Source organism: Nymphalis io, chromosome Z, assembly GCF_905147045.1.
Source record: "Nymphalis io chromosome Z, ilAglIoxx1.1, whole genome shotgun sequence".
Classification (NCBI taxonomy): Eukaryota; Metazoa; Arthropoda; class Insecta; order Lepidoptera; family Nymphalidae; genus Nymphalis; species Nymphalis io.
Window position 1 is genome coordinate 11,246,729 of NC_065918.1, and position 22,878 is coordinate 11,269,606.

The 22,878-nt window shown below is 34.2% G+C and overlaps 1 protein-coding gene across 1 annotated transcript in view; it reads right to left on the reverse strand.

Moving 5' to 3' along the window:
- Nucleotides 1-553: 553 nt before the first annotated feature.
- Nucleotides 554-22,878, reverse strand: part of LOC126780769 (neuralized-like protein 4) — a 31,325-nt gene continuing 9,000 nt past the window's right edge. Inside the window, exons 13-31 of the mRNA XM_050505453.1 lie at nt 22,721-22,811; nt 21,864-21,981; nt 21,577-21,688; nt 20,866-21,059; nt 20,532-20,705; nt 20,258-20,382; nt 20,023-20,135; nt 19,677-19,809; nt 19,292-19,433; nt 18,215-18,393; nt 18,033-18,120; nt 17,773-17,955; nt 17,224-17,306; nt 6,393-6,545; nt 5,690-5,875; nt 4,574-5,498; nt 4,112-4,283; nt 3,188-3,247; nt 554-2,136 (exon numbers count right to left, since the gene is read on the reverse strand). Of these exons, the coding sequence (XP_050361410.1) occupies nt 2,040-2,136; nt 3,188-3,247; nt 4,112-4,283; nt 4,574-5,498; nt 5,690-5,875; nt 6,393-6,545; nt 17,224-17,306; nt 17,773-17,955; nt 18,033-18,120; nt 18,215-18,393; nt 19,292-19,433; nt 19,677-19,809; nt 20,023-20,135; nt 20,258-20,382; nt 20,532-20,705; nt 20,866-21,059; nt 21,577-21,688; nt 21,864-21,981; nt 22,721-22,811 (3,328 nt within the window). The 3' untranslated portion in view covers nt 554-2,039. The remainder of the gene's footprint in view (nt 2,137-3,187; nt 3,248-4,111; nt 4,284-4,573; nt 5,499-5,689; nt 5,876-6,392; nt 6,546-17,223; nt 17,307-17,772; nt 17,956-18,032; nt 18,121-18,214; nt 18,394-19,291; nt 19,434-19,676; nt 19,810-20,022; nt 20,136-20,257; nt 20,383-20,531; nt 20,706-20,865; nt 21,060-21,576; nt 21,689-21,863; nt 21,982-22,720; nt 22,812-22,878) is intronic.

Here is a 22,878-nt window from a genome sequence, read left to right on the forward strand (position 1 = left end):
GTTTGAGAAATCATGGCGACCATTTTGTGAGACAATCTTTTTTAATAATACTAAAGGCAAAGGCATAAATTTAATATAACCTTCATATAAATAGTATAGTCCTATATTTTTTTTTATTGGAGTGGTTAAAATAATCTACTTTTGGTATGACAATGCGTCATTCCACAAGAGAGAAATATTTTTTTGTTTCAATTTTCATTGTAATCCTTCGATTCGAGAACTTAAAAATATGTCCTCGTATATATATATCCATTATCGCTATGACGACTATTGTAGTCGTCTAATCTAAATATAATAGAAAATACTCATGTTTATCTATATTTTACAATTAGCTACGATTGAGAAGGATTTATGTGTTATGAAAAATTAGACATAATACGTTCTTAAATACAACAATACATTTTAAAGTTAAGAATTACTGTAAGAAGTATGTTTTTTTTTTTGTTAAAATCCTATATTTTATATTAAATTTTTCTATTTATGCAAAATGGCACAAAATCCTATAAATCAAAAGTATTTATTAATGGATTGAAATAATTATTCCATATATCATTCGGTATTATTATTTTTCATACAAAGCTACCGAATATAAACTGTAAAAACGCATTCTTCTTGTATTTTATTCAAGCTTAGTTAAAGTTATAAATTAATTTTTAACCGGTGACTAATAAACTACTTAATACCAATTTGCAACGTTTTACTAAATTTTATGTATGAACATATTATTCGATTACATTAAAATATTAGAAAGAATTGTAAATGGATTAAACGCAACGGTACAGTGCCCTACGTGTCCAGTAAGACTATTTTTTCACAACGCTAATGGGACTGGCACGTTTCTACTGCGGGTCGGGTACGTTCACCGATACACATGTGACCGTTTCGGTACAAACATGCGCAAGCGGCGCACATCCCAGATGCCATTTACTAAGTTTGTACTGCCAGTATATGAACAGCAGCGGTTCATGTACTGGCCGATAAGGCTTGTCTGAATAAAGTGATAAATTTTGGTAGAGGTTTAATTTACTAAAATTAGGTTAAAGTGTGCATTTATTAACAACCCACGATCTTATGTTGGGCAAAATATATTTCTTTAAAGATCGAGACGCTTGGCTTCGGTTCAGATCGGATACTATAAAAACATATTTAAAAAAATACATCGAAAACTACTTTTGAGCTAATTTTAGAAAATACTTAATGCAATCACGCGAATTTTACACAAAGAGAAGAAAAGTTATGGTAAAATCAAGTTTACGACGATATTAATACGACCTAAATAACGACAATATAAAATAAGGTGTTATAAAAAATAAATATAAAATATTTCAATGAGAACTGTACATTAGTTCACTGAACACATTCAAATTACTTTCCTATTCCTAGTCGAGAGTACTACTTTTGCACAATAAAGACCATTACATTTTATACAAGAATCATAGCACACCTTTGCAAATGGAGAATAGTTCCGACACGATCACATATACCGAAAGAAGTAACCATGCAGGTAAAGAGAAAGAAGTACCTACCATGGCAATCTATTTAAACATTAATTTAGCTGACCTGACCTTATTTTTGAATAAAAACTTTTATAGTTATGATGAATATATATAAAAGCACGTTTTAGAGTCGTAACGATCGTTGCGAAATATATACAAATGTTATATGTAAAACACAAATTTAAATTTATTTTGGAATATATCTTAAGAAAAAGGCTGACCAAGGATCACATTGAGGTTTCGATTACGTTATTTCATTTTGTTTTTATTTTATTTGTTTTCTTATAAAAAACTAATGTTTACATTAGTCAAACTAATGACTAATGAACTTGGTATTCGATATATTTTATTTTTTACATATTAATACTTTCCTTTCATTATTTATTTTTAATTTTAATCATTAGAGTGTATATCCAACAATACTAATGAAATTTATTAAACACTTCTTGATTTTTGGTATTGAAATACTAAGATTTAACATAACATTTTTATGGAGGCTAATATTAGGGCGCGGAGTTTGAGATTCGTATAAATTAAATTATCTTATTCGTCTAAGCTGAGAGGGTCGTCGACGAACACGGCGTGAGACTTCATGTGAATAAGAAATGCTAATAAGCGATCTTTCTCTGCTTCGTTGCCTCTGAAATTAAATTAAAAAAAAACTTAGCGATACGAATGCTCATAATGTCCTCCTGATCGATTTCTGGCCATTTTTAATGGAATTCAACTGCGTAGATAAGTAAGATATTACAGTACACAAGTACGTGAGCAACACAAACTTACATTTTATTAATCATATACGAACGGATTAAATTTAGGAACAAGATCCTTCCGAGAGTTTTAATAATAGTAAGCCAGATGGATCGTTACTAAGAATTTATTTACAGTAATACGCAATAACGCTTTTTCCTAGCGGTAGCTGGGATTCAAACATGGAACACGTTAATCTTAACCGAAGATCGCCTGGTTAAATCGAGGCTAGCAACATGTGCTTAATTTGAATTTATAGATCATCTTGTGCTCTGCGTCGAAGGAGAACCGTTAAAGGAAACTAGCTCGAATCGGATGGTATTCGATACCTTCACGTATCCATTACTTCACACGGGAACACTTTCTAATTAATAAGACACGAGCTGTTCACTTAATAGTGGGATACTTACGCCTGGATTTATTTTTTTACATAGATTGCAGGACAATCCATTGAAAACGTCATCTACAAGCTAAATAAGCGGCCTATAGCAGCTAAGTAGAAGTCTTATATGAACATTGAACACCTTATAGTTCATTTTATATTTCATATTATAAATAACTCAATATGCGTGCCATAAATTCAAATTATTATAAGATTGCTTTTTTTATATATAAATCTCGGCAAATAATTAACTTCAGAGAGTCAGGGTAGCATGCGAAAGCGATCCCGTGGCGCTCCTCGTTAAGACGAAAAGGGTACCACCGCTGGTTTTTTAGTGGGTATTCCGATGTTCGGGGTGCACTCGGCGCCTTGGACACCGGCGAGCCCGACATACCACCCCACTGTTCCCGTGGGGGAAACGCGCAACACGTTTTCCAGCGTTAAAAAAGGCTAATAATTCACTAGCCATGTACCATATTAATTAATTACTTCAAAAATTGTGAGTTTCAGTTCGTCACAGTTTCACAATTACTAAACAAAACAAGTATGATTAACTTACTCGATGTCTATTTCAATCGCCAAGATGGTGTGGTGAGGCTTGCCTTCTTCGTCTAGCCAACTAGAAAAAAAAGAACAAAGCGTGATATGCAATCTTACACACACTGTCGCCACATTCCTTATTCGAACGGTTAGTTGGTCGTGAATATAAGAATAAAACTTGAGGAAACCGGCATGTGTTTAATTTTACTGAAATTCTGTTGTCCCATGTGTGCGATCAATCCGCAATGGAGCAAGCGTGGTGGAATAAGCTCCAATCCTTCGCCTCAAAGCTAGAGGAGACCTAAGCCCAGCAATGGGCAATGTTTCGGAACATTTGCAGGGTGTTACTTTACTGGTGTTAGGGCTTTGTGCAAGCTCGTCTGGTATGGTACCACCCATTCGTCAGATATTCTACCGCAAAACAGCAGTACTCGGTATTGTTGTGTTCCGGTTTAAAGGATGAGTGAGCCAGTGAAATTACAGGCACAAGGGACATAACATCTTAGTTGGTGGCGCATTGGCGAAGTAAGCTATGGTTAACATTTCTTACAATGCCAATGTCTATGGGCGTTGGTGACCACTTAACATAAGGTGGCACATATGCTCGTCCGCCTACATATACTATAAAAAACACTCGCTACTGCACTATTCTATATATACTAAGATCATGTATTAGATATATAGATAATACAAAGAAATAGATGTTGGTACATCTGTTTGAAATAATTAGATTGACACTGTCCACAGATTACCATGTATTATTTCAAGTGGTCACTAAACAATTGGTTTAAACTCGTAAATGCGTTGCAGCATATTAATGCTACGAGACTTCGTATCGGAAGAGGTCATATCGGATATCCACACAAAAAAATATCACTTCCAGGTAACCTTAGCGTTAGAAATTACCAATTAACATTCTAAAATTGTCGTTAATATCACTTACATATCGCCTAATGAAATAAGGTTGGTGGGCGCCGACGCTAAGGAGCGGGGACGCTTGGCGATTCCCGACTCTGAGCTGGCAGCCTGCGCCGCACCGAGCGTCGACCGCGTGATATGCCAAAAGCCTCGAGATGCCGCACCCACACCGTCGATCCTCTCTATACGCACCCAACCTAAATATATATATACATTATATAATATGGAATTCATTAAAAAAAGTGAATAAATTAAATTCCGAGACTTTTTACGAAATTACGCTTGTGTGTGAAATGCGATGAGGGGCAAGAATAAGTAATAAGTGAAAACGTCTTATTATTATTATAATACTATATACTCAAAATGGCTTACTTATTATATACATATGTAAACCAAATAAACTTATTTACCCTACTAGTTTTATCAACTCTGTGACTTTTAAAAAACGGTTAGTAAAGCGGCAACTATATAAATAAATAATAATTACCAGCCAAAGGAGGTTGCGCTTCAGGTTGACAATTACTACAGTAGCACCTAACCTGACCCCAAGATACCGCTTGCCTCAACTCTGGATAAGGCAGCACTAAGAAATTCCAATACTTCAAAACAAGATGAAGATGTTCACAGCCTTCTCCAAACGCTTCCCATTCAGCTTCTAGACTCTGACCTTCTGTGCCTTCTTGATCTAAGCAAAGAATTCTGTTGAGATAGTTCAAGTTCTCAGCCGTCAATGGTTCTGAGCACAAATCGTCGCGGCGCGTCGACTCGTCTATAGAAGACGACTGTTCCTCGGTCAAATCCGGTAGATTTCCTGTTTCTAGAGTCAGAGCATCCATGATTTCATTATCTAAATTATCAACGTCGTTTGCCTCGGGATAGCGATCATTGTGCCTAATATTCGTGTCACAGAACTGGTCATGTATTTCACTGTCGTCTCCTTGGTGTCCGGAGCTAAACGTAAATCGTAGCGTGTCTCGGACCATAGAGGAATCTGACGAGCGACAGAAATCGTGTGTTGAATGGCTTCTTTGGACACTCCTAAACGAATTGTCCTTATTACTAACGGGGTGATTCAGGATAAGACTATGATGCATTGTCCGACAAGGAGTTTGATTTTTAATTTCTTTATTTCTTATTTCATTATCAGGGACGTGTACTTCTGATTGTGAACTTGTTCCCGGTTGAATAATTATAGGATCGTAGTTTTCCATTAGGTTATCGTGGCTGTATGCCTTATTCGCTTTTCGCCGCTGTCGTACTTCAATAAGTTCCGTCACTGGTTGGTCTTCGTCTTGCATGTCTTCTACATTGATTTCAATCGACGATTCTTCTTCTCGGCGGTTTTCAGCTATTACAGGTAGGTCGAGGGAAGTTCCAGTTACCACCGTGTACGGATGGAGCAGGACTGAAACCTATTATTATGAAATTAAAATTGTTATCATAAATCTAAAAAATCAACGTTATTATAAATTTATAATCCATATATTTTTATCCCATGAAAAAGTTAAGTTCAAATAAAAGTAGTCCAGCTAAATACATAGTTTAAGCTATGTATAAAATAAGTTTTTTTTAAGTTTCTGTCAAATTAGAAATAGGAACTTACTTGTGACACTCTTCCATAAAGGTCGACTAGGGGATAGACGTGGCTGTAAGTCCGTGGAACCGCACCAATTATGCCAACAACATTGCCATCAATGTCCACCACTAGCTCACTGTTGAATCTAAAATGTAAAGTCAGCACAGACTGCTCCGCTACTTCTTCTAATTCAGCTGCTGCGTATGTTATTAACTGCAAAGTATGATTATTTTATTTTATTCCAATTAGTCAAAAATGACAGAAATAATGGTCTGCAAAGCTGAAATTAGCCGACTGTCTCTTTTCAAAGGTCAATGTGTTATATTTATTGACGGGTATTATAATGTTTGTATTGATGTTTGGTTAAGGCCAAACAATGAATTATCCGTCCGTAACAGCCTGTGAATATCCCACTGCTGGGCTAAAGGCCTCCTCTCCTCTTTTTGAGGAGAAGGTTTGGAGCTTATTCCACCACGCTGCTCCAATGCGGGTTGGTAGAATTCACATGTGGCAGAACTTCAGTGAAATTAGACACATGCAGGTTTCCTCACGATGTTTTCCTTCACCGTAAAGCACGAGATAAATTATAATCACAAATTAAGCACATGAAAATTCAGTGGTGCTTGCCCGGGTTTGAACCCACCCACGAATTATAACTAGATTGAAATAAATTCAATTGGAAATCATAATTATGCAACAAAGTCAAATTATGTTATTATATTTGTCTTACATTGGTGCCATTGAATTTTAAATCGCTTGATATTATCCACGCTGGGGGGTCGAGCCGCATAGCGCATTCAGATACGGCTTCGATAGGCAAACATGGAACCCCGCCGATGGAAAGACTGCCATCCCAGCTGTCGTCTATTTTATCCACTCGAAACTGTTAAATATAACAACGTATTTACTGCATGTACTTTTAAGCCTTCATTTGCATTAAGCTTTATGGCAAGGGATAGCGAGTAAAAGGACATGATCCAAAATTGCCTAGTAGTATAAATAAATGTGCAAGAAAATAACTTTGATATAGAATTTTATAGGTAAACCGCGGTAAACTTGGCTACATTAATCACGTACAAATTACAACAAGCAAAAAGAATATTTTTTTATTAATCTGAACTTTCTTCATAACTTGAAGATTCTCCTTTTGAAAATTCCAATGATGTACGAGTATCTTGCGATAATTTAATAATAAACTCTTCATTCATAGCATTCTTGGTCTTATCTATCAGGTATTTTTTTGTATCTATTGAACTTCTATTTTAAACACAAGTTCAACACGTTTGGGCAATTGAGCTTGAGCTTAGGTAGAATAGAATTATTAAAATATTTCCTTTGTTATCAATAAGGGTCTCTCCCTTACACAAATTCGTATACGTTGTTTCATACGGTGAGGAACGTATGTCTTCTAAAATAATTACAACCGCTTCGCGAACAGCTCAACTTTTCTTCCTTTGTCTCATACCAGGCCTCTGAGAGAATTGTGTGCTCAAACGCTTTTCATTGTCCTATACTATGGAGTAGTGTTTCAATCTTTTTTACTAGTTCTTTCAGGTTCAATCGACTAACAGAGAGAGAAAATTTTAGCAAATTTAATTTTATCCAAATTGTCCAAGTTGACTTGATATTATGATTTATTATGTCAAAGTTAATAATTATTATGTCAAAGTTAATAATAAATGTGATAATTTAATAAAACTTTGATTTTTTTTCATTCGAAAATCTTTAAGCATCGCTACAAATAAAGTTATAGCGTATCAAATTTACAACAACTCGCGGAACTTGATCTCTAGTTTGAATTTAATCTTCGTGACACGGGATTTTTGCCAGGTAAAGTCATTCTTTGATTACGCCGAAATGCATGGGCTGCGTACTGGGCTGCATACATATATTTAGCAAGTATTCATTTTTTTGTTACACAGAGTTTTCTATTTATCCATATTGCATACTGTGCAGTAATCACCGGAAAAATATTACGCATGGATTAGGATTTACGTCAGTTACTCTAAGCAGACAGCGGCTGCGACTAGCTAAATAGATAAGAACGCTCCAGCCCCGCGCCCCGCAATTTAACCATAAAAACTTAACTAATAATATTGCATTATGCCCTTATTAGAAATTCGGGGTTTGTTGTTTTGAATGACTTTCCTGCCATTTTATATGCCTTGGAAAAGTTCTATTCGAATTACGAATTAAATTTATTATAATAAAAAAAAGCTAAATGTACTTCCTTCAAGTCAACTCTTGTGATCCCTTTTGAATCTCCATTGTACTCGATTAAATTAAATGAAAAGTAACCAGCGGTTTGGAATATAGAAGAACCGGCAAGAAACTCAATAGTTAGTCTTTTCCAACAATCAAGTCGCACCCTTACTATTTTTATAAATGCGAATGTGAGCGCGTTTGTTTGTTTTCGCTTACGCTTTCATGGCTCAACTACTCAACGATCTTCCTGAAATTTTGTTCACACGTTATCAGGAGTACATAAAACGAAATAGGTTACCTAAGAAACCAATAGTTAATAAGTTGCCCAGTAGTTAATGTGATACATCTTACATTCGAGTATTAATTGCCTTATTAAACAATGATTTCATAATTTCCTTAACTTTATTAACAGCCTCGATATAGGAAAATGCTACATTACAAATATATTAATAAAGAACTGTTTTAGTGCATAATATAGCGGAGTTATGAACAAATCACTGTGAATATTTAAAATCACGATTTGTTGATAGGTCTGACTCCTTTTGCGATTGGAATAATATAGGCGATTTTGCGATTGACCCTGAGACTGAGGTAATTATGTACGACTTACAAAATCAATTATTATAAAACATTTATTCTCGGCTTTTATTTTGATACTTGCTCGTAAAATAAGCATAGTTAAGAAGGCCATTTGGATAGTCTCGATGGCTTGTCATCACTTCTGAGCATCCCCTATTTTAACATCGTTACTTTAAAATCTAAATCATAAATTTCCAACTTTTATGATTTACCATATTGTTTTTTTTCTATGTAATGTGAATGAAGTAATGATGAATAAATTACACATAAACGACTAAAGAAAAATCCTTAAATTTGTGTTTGAATATATAATACTTTTATAAAATACACCTATTACCGATGCTACTGTGATCTATGATCGGTTAATACAGTCATAGTATATTTTTGTTTTTGAGTGTAAGTTTAATTCTGTAGTGCATTTCGACAATACAAACAGGATTTATTGTAAACAATTAATAACCTCGCAGTACTATGTTAATAACACCATAGATAGCAAAATATATGTAAAGTTGATGTGTCATAGTCATAGAAAAAATGTTGTCACTTACGGTGTTAGTCATATGGTCCTGCGAGGTTATTAATGTTTTACAAACCACCTGTATATGTACATGTATATTTATTAGCAGGGTAATTATATTGCTGTGTAATTTGTACGTAGTTTTCGTTATTTTTTCTTGCTATTCAATAAACCGAATTTCCTCAAAGGTAAAAGTCGTTAATTAATAAACTACATATTTAGTTACTTGCTTGCACATTATATTATTATTTTTAACCATCGCCATTGCCCATATAAGTTCGATCATGTCCTTTCTATATGATTTGCTCATGTGGAAGACATTATTATATGTGATAATAGTGCCATAAGTAGGGTTTGGGAAGTCTCGAAAATTTTAAAGTCTCAAAGACACCTGTGTTTGGACGTGGAGACTTTTCTTATTACAGTATTTTTACTTTTAGAACTATCAACTAAATTATTATTTTAATCATATTTAACATTTATTTTAACATAATATCCATCAATTCGCAAAATCTAGGCAAATCGCATTTTAAGTAATTCGCATACTAAGTCGCAAAAAAAAATATAATTTTTAATTCACAAAATGACAGATTATTTTAATAATAAAATTATGTACATTTAATACAGATCACTAAAGTAATTATACTTATATAATTAATAATTTAATTAATTGTAATAATTCGATTTACATTTGTTATAAATTTAATTGTTATCGATATGAAACATGAGCAAACCATAATATACCAAAATGGTCGTACCACTCCCTAGCCTTTATATTTTATATAAATACATTATTTAAATTTGCAATGCCAAAATAGTAGAAATCGCAATCGTCCATGTTATTTTAAAAAATGTTGATGAATGAAAATTTTGCAAAAAGGCAAGATTTTGATTACTATTTATCAATTAATTATCATTGGACAATTACAAATATATAATTTATATAATAAAAGTGAAACCTACTTTGCCCACAGCGCGAGCTCAATGGTCCAGTGTTTGTACCGAAAACGTTTAAATAATGATTAATATTAATAATTAAATATTACACATTATTTAAATGTTTCTAATAGTAATGTAGCTGGAATTATTTGTTAAGAAAATATCATAGACAATTAGAGGTCTCCCAATATAATTACGTTAAATATACTTGTTGCTTTAGTAGCGGATATTCTTATTAAATATCAATCTATGGTAATAAATTGTCTATAATAATATATTAATGTCAATAAGTAAATAGTTATTTTTATCCACACATGGTTATTTAATCATCACAAACATATATTGCATTATAATATAATTGGATATGTCTCATCAATGTTAAAGCTTAGTATTTCCTAAAGATTATTTCAATAAGAAAAAAAATAAAAAAATAAATTTAACTCAAGAAAAAATAAACATTTTCAATGTTTTTAAAAGTATTTTTTTATTTTATATTTTGTGCGAATTTTTGCCAGACGATTATTTTGTAAAAAATTTACGAACTAACTAATAACTATATACTTATGACAAATAAGCAACGCAAACGAAAAATAAAATAAAAATTTTGTTTACATGATTTTAAAATAAAATTAATGAATATACTTTTTTATTAAAAGTGACATGACATGACCATTACATGAAACTGTCGCCAGCACGAAACATCTTTTACTGCAATCGCATTGCAAGACACATCATATTACATTGGCATTACAAGCCTATCATTACCCACTGGTATTGTAAGGAAAATCATATCACACTCGCATTACAAGACACATCAGATCATACTGGCATTACAAGACATATCATATTACACTCGCATTGTAAGACACATCATATCACATTCGCATTGCAAGACAAATTATATCACATTCGCATTGCAAGACAAATCATATAACATTCGCATTGCAAGACAAATCATACCACATTCGCATTGCGATGTAAGACTTAAAAGGGATGTAAAACATTACTCTGTTTTAAACTGTATGCTTTTCTTTAGAAAGTCATCGACAGTTTTTACGTTTCTTCAAATTATCCCATTTTGTTGTCTTAACTCACATACATAAATATATTTTATACAAACATACATACATATAAACAAACATACAGACAAACAACCACACATACAGACAAACAACTATACATACATACATTACCCTTGAACAAAATACACACTCCATTTTGGAATCTCGTGTAAAAAAATACAAAGATCACAAATAAATGCTGTATATTTAAACTTAAGTAGTTAAAAGTTGGTTATACTGTTTTGACGACATTTCTTATAATAACTGATTGATGAATTTTCGAAACATATTCCTTGTATGTTTGATCTCTTTTAATATAATAGTTGCTTATTCTATTGCCAGCAAATAATTTTCGCCAGCAGCACAATACATTACGACATTAATTTATGATTATGTTAAATTGTAAATCACATATTCTAGTTTAACGAATATTTTTAAAATTGAAATCGAAGTCCAAATCAACCATATACTTTAATACCCTCAAAAAACGATACATAACGATACCAAGTGACATTGTACAACTGACATTTTAAAACCGAGATTTTACAATCATCATTTTAAAACGACATTTAACAACCAACATTTTACAACCGACTTTTTACAACAGACATTTTACATCCGACAGTTTACATCCAACATTTTACAACCGACATTTTATAACTAACATTTTACAACCGATATTTTACAACGGACATTTTACAACTGACATTGTACAGCTAACATTGTATAACTAACAGTTTATAACTGACATTGAACAGAAATGACACTAATCCGATAATTATCTTACTAATAGACGAAAACAACAGACATTAAACAAACTGAAAATGACGACACTCGCAAAATGTTCGCTGGTTAGTGTTACTTCCAAACAAGTAACATAAAAACAAACAGAAATGACGACACGCGCAAAATGTTCGCTGGTACTAACCAGCCAGATACTTTTTACAACCAGTTACTTCCAAACACGTAACATAAAACAAGGAGACACGACGATACGCGCAAAATGTTCGCTGGTTAGTGTTACTTCCAAACACGTAACATAAAACAAACAGACACGACGACACGCGCAAAATGTTCGCTGGTTAGTGTTACTTCTAAACAAGTAACATAAAAACAAACAGAAATGACGACACGCGCAAAATGTTTGCTGGTTAGTGTTACTTCCAAACAAGTAACATAAAACAAACAGAAATGACTACACGCGCAAAATGTTCGCTGGTTAGTGTTACTTCCAAACAAGTAACATAAAACAAACAGAAATGACTACAGGCGCAAAATGTTCGCTGGTTAGTGTTACTACCAAACAAGTAACAAAACAAACAGACACGACGATACGCGCAAAATGTTCGCTGGTTAGTGTTACATCCAAACAAGTAACATAAAAACAAACAGAAATGACGACACGCGCAAAATGTTTGCTGGTTAGTGTTACTTCCAAACAAGTAACATAAAACAAACAGAAATGACTACACGCGCAAAATGTTCGCTGGTTAGTGTTACTTCCAAACAAGTAACATAAAACAAACAGAAATGACTACAGGCGCAAAATGTTCGCTGGTTAGTGTTACTACCAAACAAGTAACATAAAACAAACAGACACGACGATACGCGCAAAATGTTCGCTGGTTAGTGTTACATCCAAACAAGTAACATAAAACAAACAAAAATGACGACACGCGCAAAATGTTAACCTAACCTAACCTAACCAGCGGTTAGTGTTACTTCCAAACAAGTAACATAAAACAAGGAGACACGACGATACGCGCAAAATGTTCGCTGGTTAGTGTTACTTCCAAACAAGTAACATAAAACAAACAGACACGACGACACGCGCAAAATGTTCTTTGGTAGTGTTACTTCTAAACAAGTAACATAAAACAAACAGACACGACGATACGCGCAAAATGTTCGCTGGTTAGTGTTACATCCAAACAAGTAACATAAAAACAAACAGAAATGACGACACGCGCAAAATGTTTGCTGGTTAGTGTTACTTCCAAACAAGTAACATAAAACAAACAGAAATGACTACACGCGCAAAATGTTCGCTGGTTAGTGTTACTTCCAAACAAGTAACATAAAACAAACAGAAATGACTACAGGCGCAAAATGTTCGCTGGTTAGTGTTACTACCAAACAAGTAACATAAAACAAACAGACACGACGATACGCGCAAAATGTTCGCTGGTTAGTGTTACATCCAAACAAGTAACATAAAACAAACAAAAATGACGACACGCGCAAAATGTTAACCTAACCTAACCTAACCAGCGGTTAGTGTTACTTCCAAACAAGTAACATAAAACAAGGAGACACGACGATACGCGCAAAATGTTCGCTGGTTAGTGTTACTTCCAAACAAGTAACATAAAACAAACAGACACGACGACACGCGCAAAATGTTCGTTGGTAGTGTTACTTCTAAACAAGTAACATAAAAACAAACAGAAATGACGACACGCGCAAAATGTTTGCTGGTTAGTGTTACTTCCAAACAAGTAACATAAACACAAACAGAAATGACTACACGCGCAAAATGTTCGCTGGTTAGTGTTACTACCAATCAAGTAACATAAAACAAACATACAAGACGATACGCGCAAAATGTTCGCTGGTTAGTGTTACATCCAAACAAGTAACATAAAACAAACAAAAATGACGACACGCGCAAAATGTTCGCTGGTTAGTGTTACTTCCAAACAAGTAACATAAAACAAGGAGACACGACGATACGCGCAAAATGTTCGCTGGTTAGTGTTACTTCCAAACAAGTAACATAAAACAAGGAGACACGACGATACGCGCAAAATGTTCGCTGGTTAGTGTTACTTCCAAACAAGTAACATAAAACAAACAGACACGACGACACGCGCAAAATGTTCGCTGGTTAGTGTTACTTCTAAACAAGTAACATAAAAGCAAACAGAAATGACGACACGCGCAAAATGTTCGCTGGTTAGTGTTACTTCCAAACAAGTAACATAAAACAAACAGACACGATGACACGCGCAAAATGTTCGCTGGTTATTGTTACTTCCAAACAAGTAACATAAAACAAACAGAACTGACGACACTCGCAGTATAATCTTACTTATAAGTGAAAAATATAAATTGATCAGTGGTTATTGTTTCTTCTTATATCTTATATTGGACAAACAGAAATCACAACACTTGCAGAATGATCGATGATTATTGTTCCTTCAATCAGCTGACATTATACCAACGGAAATGACGAAACTCGAAGATTATTGTTCCTTCAAGCAACTGACATTATACAAACGGAAATGACGAAACTCGCAGAGTGATCGAAGATTATTGTTTCTTCCAACATACTGACATTATACAAACGGAAATGACGAAACTCGCAGAATGATCGATGATTATTGTTCCTTCAAGCAACTGACATTATACAAACGGAAATTACGAAGCTCGTAGAACAGTGATGATTATTATTTCTTCAAACAAATGACATTATACAAATATAAATGACGATACTCGCAAAATAATATTACCGATGAAAAATTTTAATATCTGTACAGGAGATACAGACAGGTGCGCAAACTATAACCTCACTTACGTAGTCAGAAATCCTACACGACTCGAGAGATCAGATGTGAAACATTCCCTAATTCTAAAATCCGGGCTGTTGTTACTGAAACTTGAAAGAAAAACCGAATAACTTTTTTTATCGGTTCGAAGATAGGTTTAAGTCCCAACCCAGAGCTTTAACCACCGGGACGCCTAATGTCACTCTTGCATAGGCATTCTATCAATCATTTTCATTCATCTAAATTCGATTATTAACTGCGAATGTGAATTGCTATTAAGGAACATTAATGGACTTTTCTCTCAAAAAAAAAGTACCCTAACCTAACATTACGTTAGGTGAAATTACAACTTGTATGCAGTTACGAAAAATAAATCACGCGCAGATGGCCTGATTTATTTCTCGTAATTTTTGCCCTACCCCAACAATCAACTGTGCCTGCTGTACAAAACACAGGTACGGTCTTGCGTGGAATATTGCTCGCACCTTTGGGATGGCTCCGCTAAGTACCTACTTGAGGCCTTGGACCGGTTGCAGCGACGTGCCGTACGCATTATTGGCGACGTAAAGGTCACAAACACCCTTGAACCTTTACAATTGCGTCGTGAGATAGCAGCACTGAGCGCTTTCTATCGACTGTATCACGGCGAGTGCTCTGAGGAATTATTCTCTCTAATTCCTGCTTCCCCCTTCCTTCTTAAGTCCACGCGGGCTGGTTCTCGATGTCACCGCCTAACTGTGACATCAATTCCATCGCGAACAAAGAAATTTGGCAACTCCTTTCTTTGTCGCACTTCCAAAAAATGGAATTCCTTACCAGCTCACGTATTCCCCTCCTCTTACAACCTGGGTTCCTTCAAACGAGGCGTGAAGAGGCATCTTGCGGGCCGGCAAGGCGAAGGCGGCTAGTGCAGAACGTTTTTCCCGTCTGTACTGGCCGTCGTCGCGTTTGGACTCTACTACCAGTTACCATCAGGTGGAGTAGAGTCATTTGCCCTCCCGGCGATATAAAAAAAAAAAAAAAAAAAAAAAAAAATCAACAACGAAAAACTAAGAAACTAATAATAAAACAATAACCAGAAAACAGCACTGCAATCGATTTGCCAACCGGTCTATTGGGCCGTTCTCTGCTAGTGTAGCGTACATAGATAGGAAAGGACATGCTTTCGCTGACTTTACCTCAGCATATTAAGTTGTATCTCAAAAAATGCAAAGTCATATAAAAGTTACATATCACTCGGATTAGTGAAAACGAAAAGGCAAACAAACAATCAATTTAACAAACAAAACCCAAAAAAATAGTTTTTATGATAGTAGTTTTTTTTAAATGACAAAAGTTAAGATCAATTTTTCAACGAATAGAACTTTGATGTGTTGCTATTTAACATAATCAATTATTTTGATAACGAAATAATTCATACTGATTAGTGAAATAGAACCTAAACGGTTACGAACGAGCTTTTACTACTTATCTTTAGATTAATACTTTTTTATTTTAATCAAATGATTAAAGGGTCATATATATTTTTCAATCTTTACTTTTAAAATTAAATGGCACTTAAAAGCTAGACAAGACTATATATTAAAACCAGACAACGTGAATTATTACTTTGCCAATACAAGGACCCGTTTATTTTTAATCAAAATACTTTCACTAATTAAAGTGAACATAAATACATTACGCACAGCCTCAGTTATTAATAGAAAATAGTCTCAAACCTAGTAAATGAAGTTGAGTTAGTTAAGAAATCAAAAAATCTTTCGCATAGCTTTAAACGTTTAAATTAGTATATCTTGGAAAGAACAAGACTTGTTTTAGAACTTCAGCACAAACTAAGAGAATAACACGGAACTAAATTAAAAATCATATTGAAGGCAATATTTTACTAAACTGACATGATCGCCCAGCTCACTTATAATTTATTATGTTGCCTTTTTTTTAATATGCTAACTTGTAAAATTTTTTTATAAAAATTTGCTCCGAGTGGAGTAGCTGGTCTCTCGTTGGATAAGTCGCCGGGTGATGAACCTAACATCTTGTAAGACACAGCCTAACGTAACTTACCCTGACTATATTTATCGACAAACTTAAATATAACTCTTAAAGCTGCTTATCTAAACAAGACAAACAATTATATTGAATATCAAGGGCGAACAGAAAACCGTGACCGCAAAAGGCAACGAAACGATATTAACAAAAAATATCATCAGGGAACTCAAAAATATCAAACTTAATATTAAACATCAAAACAATATAAAATATATGATAAATAACAATCAAATCGCAAGGCAACTGGAGGGGCAATTTTTTTTACAAATTAGCAGAATTATTGGATTATTATTATATGCTAAGCGAAATACTAAAAAGAGAATTAATACTCTCTAGTTACAGACATAACAACGTGAGCTACATTTAAATATCGAAATCGCTATAGCTTTTGCTTATAAGTAAAATTGTCTTATGCTAGCATATTTATAATATATCCAGACAGGGCAACATATTAAATATAAGGAAAATGAGAATAATTAATGTGATTGCATTAAAATCAGTACTTACATTAAATATTATTTTTTTATTCGATAACATTCTCAACTATGCAATGAAAAACTTAATCTGTATAAAATCACGTTAATTATTCATATTTACGCGAAGATTATAATTATATAAATATAAAAAATATTAAATATAAAATTGAATATCAATTTTACGTACCCTAAATCTGTGCCCTCTTCTTAAAGGTTGACTAACGATAGCGACCGCGTCCTGGTAGCCAGAAGTACGCATTGCCACGGTGTCTAGGGAAAAAAATGTATTCTTAAATAATTGAAAAACAAAAAAGCATTTTCTTACTTAAAACATGTTAAATTATAACATGGTATTTGAGTGAAGAACTTTAAAACTAATAATAATGGTTTTCAACGTTTTCCATGATCTTATTATGAAATCGTCTCACAAAAGAATACTAAATAAGAATACACTAACCCTGTGAAGTCTGGTAACTGAGGTAGCAAGTTTATGCTTATTTCTTGTTTCAATATTATGTATGGCACATAATATATTTTAGGAACATAATATTATAACGTTATTTCTAAATAGTAGAGATGCATGTAATCAATAATTAGAAATTGCATCATCTTTCAATATTTAATTATTTGTAATAAATAAAAATAAAATATATATATCTATTCTATATATATAATCTATGGTATTCATTCAACGGTTACATTTACATTTATACTTAAAAGTGATATTTAATTGTACCTGAGCTACAAAGCTTGATGTTTTTGCCGTGTATGTAGTGGAATGTGTAGGGCAAGGCTGCTCGCCTGCGACGTGGTTCGACGGAGACCAGCGTGGCCGTAGATGAACTAATTTCTACCGTCTCGCTGATTTGAGTTTCACATATATCTTCGGAATCTTTCGAATCTCCCGAATCGTTAGGGACTGAAATTATTTCAACTAATAAATACATTCGTTTTACGAAATTTATAATATATTTTTTAAAGATATATTAAGCTTACTCGTCTGTGGCAATACAGTGACAGGGTTCCTTGTGACCGCCTGAATCTTATTAACCGATCCATATATCTCCATTACCACGTAAACTTTCTGCGAATATTAAATAAGGAACGAATACTATGTTAAACATATCAAATATATTATTATTACATTAGTGTATTGTAGATAAACGATTCATACTTACATCAGGCACTCTTTCGAAAGCCGTATCCAGCAACTCGCAGTTATAATATACGAGTACACGATTATCTACGGTTTTCTTTAAGCCGACTCGGTCGCCCGCTCGAAGCCATTCGAACGACGGTACCACAACTTTTAAATCTTGCTGACGAGAATTCGGCTTCGAATAACGCATATATTTACCTATAATTGAAGAATTTTATTCAAATCAAAAGTACATTTTCTAGAAAACTATGGCTAATTCTTACTAACTACTTTAGGTAATGGGATAAGCTTACATTTTACGACACATTAGTAGAGAAGATTAGACTAGTCTCGAAATTAATATTCTTTAGTTTTAAGATTTGAATTTTCAAATAATTGGTGATAGATACAATATAAATTTGAAATTTACTTAAAAAAATAGTCAGATTTGATTTAGTAACTTGTGGTCGCGAAAGTTTTTAGAAACTCAAGTAAAGCAAGGAGGATTTTCTAATGTTAGGTAACACGCAAAATTACATAATCTGTCAAATTATTAATAGAAAACTGAATTGTTGGATTTACGTTTAAGCGCGAAATTTTGTAAAGTTGTAAATCAATTACATTTTTAATCCTTAAAACAGCAGCGATTTGAACTGGCACATCTTTATTCATTATCAACATTCCGTGATCGTCTCGGAGAACATTGCGTGAACATTGCGTAATCGTCTCGGAGAGGCGACTTCAGCCCGTAACAGCCTGTGAATGTCCCACTGCTGGGCTGAAGGCCTCCTCTCCCTTTTTGAGGAGAAGGTTTGGAGCTTATTCTACCACGCTGCTACAGTGCGGCTTGGTGGAATACACATGTGGCAGAATTTCAGTGAAATTAGACACATGCAGGTTTCCTCACGATGTTTTCTTCACCGTAAAGCACGAGATGAATTATAATCACAAATTAAGCCCATGAAAATTTAGTGGTGCTTGCCCGGGTCTGAATCCACGATCATCGGTTAAAACTCACGCGTTCTTACCACTGTGCCATCTCGGCTTTTTGACGGTCAGCCGTATGACGACATACTTATATTGCACGTGTTATATAAATATATTTATGCAAACTAACCGTCAATATAAGCAGTAAAATGTGGCAAGCAACCGACAGAGGGTGGTAAGCTGCGGTTGACGTGCGCATTCAAGATGTTTATATCAGTGACACCCATGCGGAAACTACCCGCGAATCCGAACTTACATTCTAGTATTTTTATCTGAAACAAAATTATTAACGTGTTTTATTTATGAAAAACAATTACTATGATCCGTATTAACTTAGCTTTGGTTAGTATATATGTAATAATAAATCAAGCAATAGCAAAACCCGACAGGTCTACTGTACCAACATTTATGGCGGTCGGCTGAACGGTGTAACAGTTCGCGCCTATTTCTATCTAGCTATTTATGTTGCGAAGATTTTTGTATAAATTGCATCAACTGATGATCGTATTCCTTACCTCAAATATCTCTCCAATAGCGAGATGAGCAGAACTGAACACTAAAGCAGTCATCGGATCTGATGTGAGTCTTCTTGCCAAGGAGCAATCGTGCGTTAAGCATATATTATCACCGCAGTATTCAGAAAAACTCCTGTCGTAATAGAAAAAAATTAATAACTATTAAATTCTGAGTTTTAAATAAAAATAACAGAAGAAAAGAGAAAGAAGCGTCAGAAACATTACATTTCAATGAAAAGAAAAACAGACATACTTTGATTTAAAAACTTCATTATTTGGTCCTTTCAATTAAATGTTTACGTTTTCATCCGCGTCGTGGACGACCTCGTAATAACTCCTCACTTACCAGTAAGGCGGAGGAGGTGTTGCCAGCGCTCTCGAGTGACTCAGTAACGAATTATCAGAATTTGCACAACCATTATAATTGAACGCTCTTTCTTCATTCTGCAGAATTGTCACCTACAAATAAATTTTTAATATATTTTATTCTTTATTTTATTGAAATAATATATTATTAACAATACAAGGTGATATAAGTTAAAATGATTAAAACAACAATGCTTATTACAGTTCATATATACCTGTGTACACTGTCCGTAGAGATCTACAACGGCGTAGATATTAAGATGTGGGACGTACCAAGCCTTGCCCATATCCATACCGTCTAAATAATAGTGGAGACTTCGATCTGCATGCCACATCATACCTATCGAAAAATAATAATGACATATTCTCAATAATAATAAATATAATTATATTATAATAATAAATATATTTATTGTTTATTTACGAAACCTTTATGTATGAATATGGTCGTAATTCTAATGATATGTTATGATTGAAAATTTCACTTACCCACTCGACTGCCCACAGTAAGCGTGTCGAGATCTAATGGATATCCACTCCTCACACATTCTCCATCCTTCATCATCGCTGCCCCACTTAGAATATAAGTGTCCCAGTTGAGGTCTGTTGCTGTACCGGCTAAACCATTCGCTTCTAGATCGTCTGGACGAATAGCTGTCACACCTATAAATCACTTTATATATTAATAAAATTTCGCAAAACATTTAAAAAAAAAAATATTACAGAGTAAACAAAAAAACACTAAAGTATTTTTAATTGACTTAATAAAATTAAAAAAAAAAAAACTATTATATCATTAAGTTATTTGCTAACAACTACTTACCAATCTCCAAGCTGCCGATCCAACAGTCAACCATGGAGTCTATCCTCAGCTCGAACATATCACACTCTCGTAAAGGCCTTGAACTGAAGAGTACTGCGTCGTTGAACTCAGAATAGACGGCCGCCCTCGACGCAATCAGACGCGTGCGACTGAGTCTCGCGTTGCGTCCGTGCACGCGGTGGAAGCACATCTCCCTATGTTAATTCGTTACAAATTAATTGAAATATAATTTGTTACTAGTAACATACTACATCTTACTGATGCCGAGATGGCCTAGTGGTTAGAACGCGTGAATCTTAACCGATGATCGTGGGTTCAAACCCGGGCAAGCACCACTGAATTTTCATGTGTTTAATTTCTGTTTATAATTCGTCTCGTGTTTGACGGTGAAGGAAAACATCGTGAGGAAACCTGCATGTGTCTAATTTCATTGAAATTATGCCACATGAGTTTTCATATATATCATGTGTGTGTAGTGTAGTGTGTTGGAATAAGCTCCAAACCTTCTCCTCAAAAGGGAGAGGAGGCCTTAGCCCAGTAGTGGAACATTACAGGCTGTTATATAGTAACATAGTACACCTCATTTTTTTACTTTATGGTTAGTTAATTTGTTTCTGAACATGAGAGCAACTACTGCAATAATAATGTCAATAAAAAATATCTACATTAAAATGAATTAATAATTATTTATATAAGTAATTATGTGCTTACGGATAGACAGTAGCATTGGACTCAGACGAGAACGGTGACTCGGGCGAATACGTCGGTGGCGGTGGATAGTACGAGTCAACTATCGTCGCCTGCGCAACGCGACCGTATAAATCTACAAAATTTTACATAAAATTATCATATACCAGGCTTTATATATCTTAAAATATTACATATTTGGAATCCTTTTTGTATTCAGTGTGATCAATTATATTTTTTAAGCGTAACAGTTATCATTCGATAGTATTAATTATTTATAAAATTAATACTTATATGCAAATAAAACTCACCCACGATTCCAAAAACGTGTTCCGGTATATTAAAAGCTGCCGGTCCCTGATCGACTCCGTTCACAAAAAAGTGTAGAATACCCATGTCTTTTCTCATAACACCCACGGTATCACCTTCCTGACAAGTTATATCAGATAATCAGTAGTCTACTTCAATGAAATAACACATTTTTACCAATGGTAGTTTGCGAAGCCTCGCAACCCCACCTTATCTCTACTTTGTTTTGCGTTTTAAGACAATGGGTCAGTATATCGATATTATATTACAGACAGAGCCGCCTCTAGATCATATAGCGCCCGTGTGCAATCATTACCATAGCGCCCTCTAGTGAGTGCGCGGTCAAAATGGAATAGGTACAAATGTTAACATGGCCCTCGGGCCAAAAATTATAGACACGACAGGTTAACCTGTCGGTGAGGAATAGCCCGGGTAATGGGGGCAACCCCGAGGCCCGTGCCCGTACCCGGCCTAGGCCAGTCTGGAGGAACCAACTACTAACATGTCTTTATAAATGTTATGTCTGATTACAGACACAATGGATATAACATCTTAGATCTTAAAAAGTCATCCTATAGTTAACAATGAAAGGTACCTTCATAAAACAGTCTTTAGATTGTAATAAGAAGAACTCCTAACTCTTTCAGTTATATTAACTGAAAAATACTTTGTACATATGTTAGCGTTATAAACACAGTATATGTAACAATTTAAATCAATATTATTAAACCTATGCTGCAATTTCCCCTTGAATACTATAATAATATCTTATAGTATATTTTTATAATTTCATTATTTAGACATTCCTTGTACTTTGTAATTGTAAAAACGAAGGATACATTGTTTAACTATTACTTACCACCAGTCGGTTTAGATTTCTAACATACTGAGGTATGATTATTGTTGCGTCTCTTATAACGTCTTCTCCAGACATTATCCAAGTGCCTGATCTAAAATTAAATAAATGAAACGTCAGTAGAGCAATGGTCTGCGGGCCGGCTAGCGATGTAAAAGTCG